General features: G+C 59.6%; 1 protein-coding gene across 1 annotated transcript in view; it reads left to right on the top strand.

Annotated features, from left to right (window-relative positions):
- CAMK2D (calcium/calmodulin dependent protein kinase II delta) overlaps nt 1–3,414 on the top strand; it is a 153,129-nt gene that overhangs the window by 114,116 nt on the left and 35,599 nt on the right. The window contains exon 8 of the mRNA XM_023520864.1: nt 75–158. Within this exon, the coding sequence (XP_023376632.1) occupies nt 75–158 (84 nt within the window). The remainder of the gene's footprint in view (nt 1–74; nt 159–3,414) is intronic.

Here is a 3,414-nt window from a genome sequence, read left to right as displayed (position 1 = left end):
CAGACGAAGCGTTCTCCCCGAGCCTGCCGGTCCCCGGCCGGTCCCGCCTGGCCTCACCTCTTGTGTCTCCGTAGGTTTCGCCGGCACACCCGGGTACCTGTCTCCAGAGGTTTTGCGCAAAGACCCTTATGGGAAGCCAGTGGACATGTGGGCGTGCGGTAAGTAGCGGCTCCTTCGCAGGTTACGGCGCCCGCACTGCCGCCGTGGAGAGTGGCGCCTTTCACCCTGCAGCCCACGTCACGGGGCGGCTGCTCTCTAATGTCAGGGACGCCTCGGTCTCCTGGGGGGCGGGCGGGGGCACCGGATCGCGCCCCGGAGTCTGTGGGCCGGCCTCCCCGCTGCCAGGAGGAGCCAGCGCTGCTGGTCTCGGCTGCAGTTGGAGGCCGGGGACGTGGCACGTGTCCACAGCGGTCACGCATCTGGGCCGCTGTTCTCTCCTTCCTCATCCAAGCCGCCGCCACCGCACGTTTGCACAGAATGCTGGGTGGGGACACGGGGTGGACAGGGAAGTGGTGCGTTGTGGAGAAGGAGGCGGCCGACTGGAGCCCGGGCCGGACAGGCCTTGAGCTGCCAGCCCCGCCCAGTGGGCGTTGTGTGCGGCCCGGGCGCGTGCCGGCAGGAGGCCGACGGAAAGGGCCGCTGGCCTCGCTGTGCCTGGGACAGTCCCCGGCAGCCCGGCCGCACCCCCGCCGCTGTCCTCACTGTGCCGCACGCAGCGCTCGTGGGGTTTGCTCTTCGTCGTCAGCCTGGAAGGAGTCGATACGGCCCTTTGATTCTGAGAATAACTTTTTAGATCTTGTTTGTCTTTAAAAACAAGTAAGTTCTTTACCACTACTTCGTAGAGCTGGGTGGTCCCACGCCACGCGTGTTGGCCTTATCTTGTTAGCAGTCACAGCCTGGTGATCGAGCCTAAACGGGGTGTGCGTGCAGCTCGTGGGGTCCCCTCTGTGCCCGGGAAAGCAGCTGCGAGGGCAGCACTGTGTCTGGGGTCTCCACGCCGGGCTCCCGTCTTCGCCGGCCGCCTGCCTAGCCCGGCCCTCCCCGTCCGAGTGGGTTGCTTTACCTGTGAGATGGGAACGCTACCCTCAGCGAACCACGTGCGGGTCAGACAGGGCGGCTTTAAATGAGAACATTTTGTAGTTCACAAAGTGACTTAAATGCAAGTGGCTGTTCTTCCAAAAGGCTGGAACCCAGCTCAGGCTGGGTGGGTGGATGGGTGAATGGAAGATGGATGGATGGATGGGTGGGTGGGTGGATGGATGGGTGGGTGGGTGGATGGATGGGTGGATGGGTGAATGGAGGATGGATGGATGGATGGATGGATGGATGGAGGACGGATGGATGGGTGGGTGGATGCAGGGTGGATGGATGGAAGATGGATGGACGGATGGATGGAAGATGGATGGATGGAGGGTAGATGAATGGGTAGGTGGATGGAGAATGGATGGGTGGGTGGATGCAGGGTGGATGGGTGGGTGGGTAGATCTTGGAGTAGCTGAGTTGATGGATGGGTGGTTGGCTCGATCACACGTGGGAACAGACGTGCACACACGAACAGATCTCGTCTGTACCTCTGGAGACAGAGCGCAGGGCGTCTCACAGGTTCGACTCTGGTCTTCCGTGGGCAGAGCCTTCAGCCTTGCTCAGCATCATTCTTGCTGTTCTTTGTTCACGCAGTCTCCTGCAGGTGGCACGTGCCTCAGTGACGGGCCCTGCCCCGTCAGAGCACACACTTCCCGCCCGCTCCCCTTCTCTCTAGGCCACGGTGCATTGTCACTGTGCCTCGAAACACGCTTGGGGTTGCATGGCCAACTGCGGAAATGCCTCAGGTATTCTAACATCCATGTTTAGGGTAACGACCCCGCTGCCAGCTACGAAGAAGTATCGTAGTAGATTCCTTGCCTGTTGTACGTGTCTAGGTCACCGCTGTTCAGGAAGTAGTCTTACCCTTTTGTTATGTACCACCTCACTCAGGCGATGCGACAGGCACGTTAATGTCACCCAAGCCCTAAGATGACACCCTTTCTCAGCTCGGCTGCCACACCCAGCAGAGGGATGTGCACGCCACACCCGCGTTCTCAGGTGACGACTGTTCTCAGTCGTCTGTCACACTAGCTCTTGCCAAGTGAATGACGCCTCCTTTCCACGGCTAGACGTCGGGCAGCGTGGTAGGAAACGACACACCCGAGTGACAGAAGGAATGCAGAACAAGCCACGTGCAGGCCGGCAGCCAGTCTCTTGCGAACTGAGCCGTGAGCACGCGCTCAGCGTGACAGCAGGTTCCGTGTGTGCATGTCGTTTCCGTAACCCCTTAGCGGACTGAGCCAATGTCGTTTACAGATGTCACTGAAGCGCTGGCTTTTAAAACACACACACACGCACACGCCTTGTCTTACTACTTCTCTGCCTGAGTCAGCGTCGCTCAGAATGGCTGTGAGTGGCAGTTCATCAGTGGCTGTCACAGAATACCATGACGTCTGAGGGACCCTTGGAATATCATGGGATATATTTCTTTTCCTCGAGTCGCCATGTTCAGCATTCGTGTGATTTCTTCGCCTTTTCGTGTTTCAGTTGGGATAAGTCAGCATCAAGCGCCTTTTAAGAAAACGTTGACCGTTCTGAAATCCGAAGCCTGCTGGCCAGTCGGTTCCCACTACCCACCCTGTAATGTCTTGCGTGGCACGGGCATCTCACGTGGGGGAGGGGCTCCGCGGCACCCTCGGAGTCCACATTAGTTGCTCCTGGTCGTAGACTCTCCCGACGCCCTCAGCCCTTGGCCTCAACGCAGTCTCACGGTCCTGGAGATACAGTGCTTCTGGTTTCCCTGACCTCATGGGCCATACGCTCCCTCATGACCTGCTTATCAAACCTGCACCTTCCTGTATCCTGCCGGACAGTCACCGAGGAAGGGTCTCGGAAGTCTGCATTTAACGGTCTGCCAGGTGACCGTGAACACGCGCAGTGAGCAGCTTGGCCCAGCCGGTTGCCAGTTACCGTAGGGCAGTGGGTTTTAGGACTTGCAGACGGTGGATACAAATGTCTTGGCACTTTGGGGGCGTTGACATTTGTCATCTACCTTCGTGACTCGTTATCGGGGGATCTCTTTGAAAACCGTCAGTGTCTGGCTTCTCTAAAGTAATCGGAAGAACCAATAACGAGATGCTTTTGATGTGCTGTAGTGGCCACGCTTGTTCCCAGCCCAGCCCCGTGTCCCTCCTTGGGGGCGGCCCTCAGGCGTGTTCGTCGTCGACGCGGTCCCGGCGTCAGCCCTCCTTCTGGCTCCAGCTCCGTTGCGTCGGCTCCGCGTGTCCGTGGCAGCCCTCGCAGTCGGCCGTCCGTGCCTCTCCGCGCGTGCTGGCCAGCACCCTGTGACACCTCGGCCCCTCCCGGCACACAGCACACCTGAGACCCTGG

Source organism: Pteropus vampyrus, unplaced genomic scaffold (genome assembly GCF_000151845.1).
Source record: "Pteropus vampyrus isolate Shadow unplaced genomic scaffold, Pvam_2.0 Scaffold282, whole genome shotgun sequence".
NCBI lineage: Eukaryota > Metazoa > Chordata > Mammalia > Chiroptera > Pteropodidae > Pteropus > Pteropus vampyrus.
This window is presented reverse-complemented; position numbering and strand designations above follow the sequence as displayed.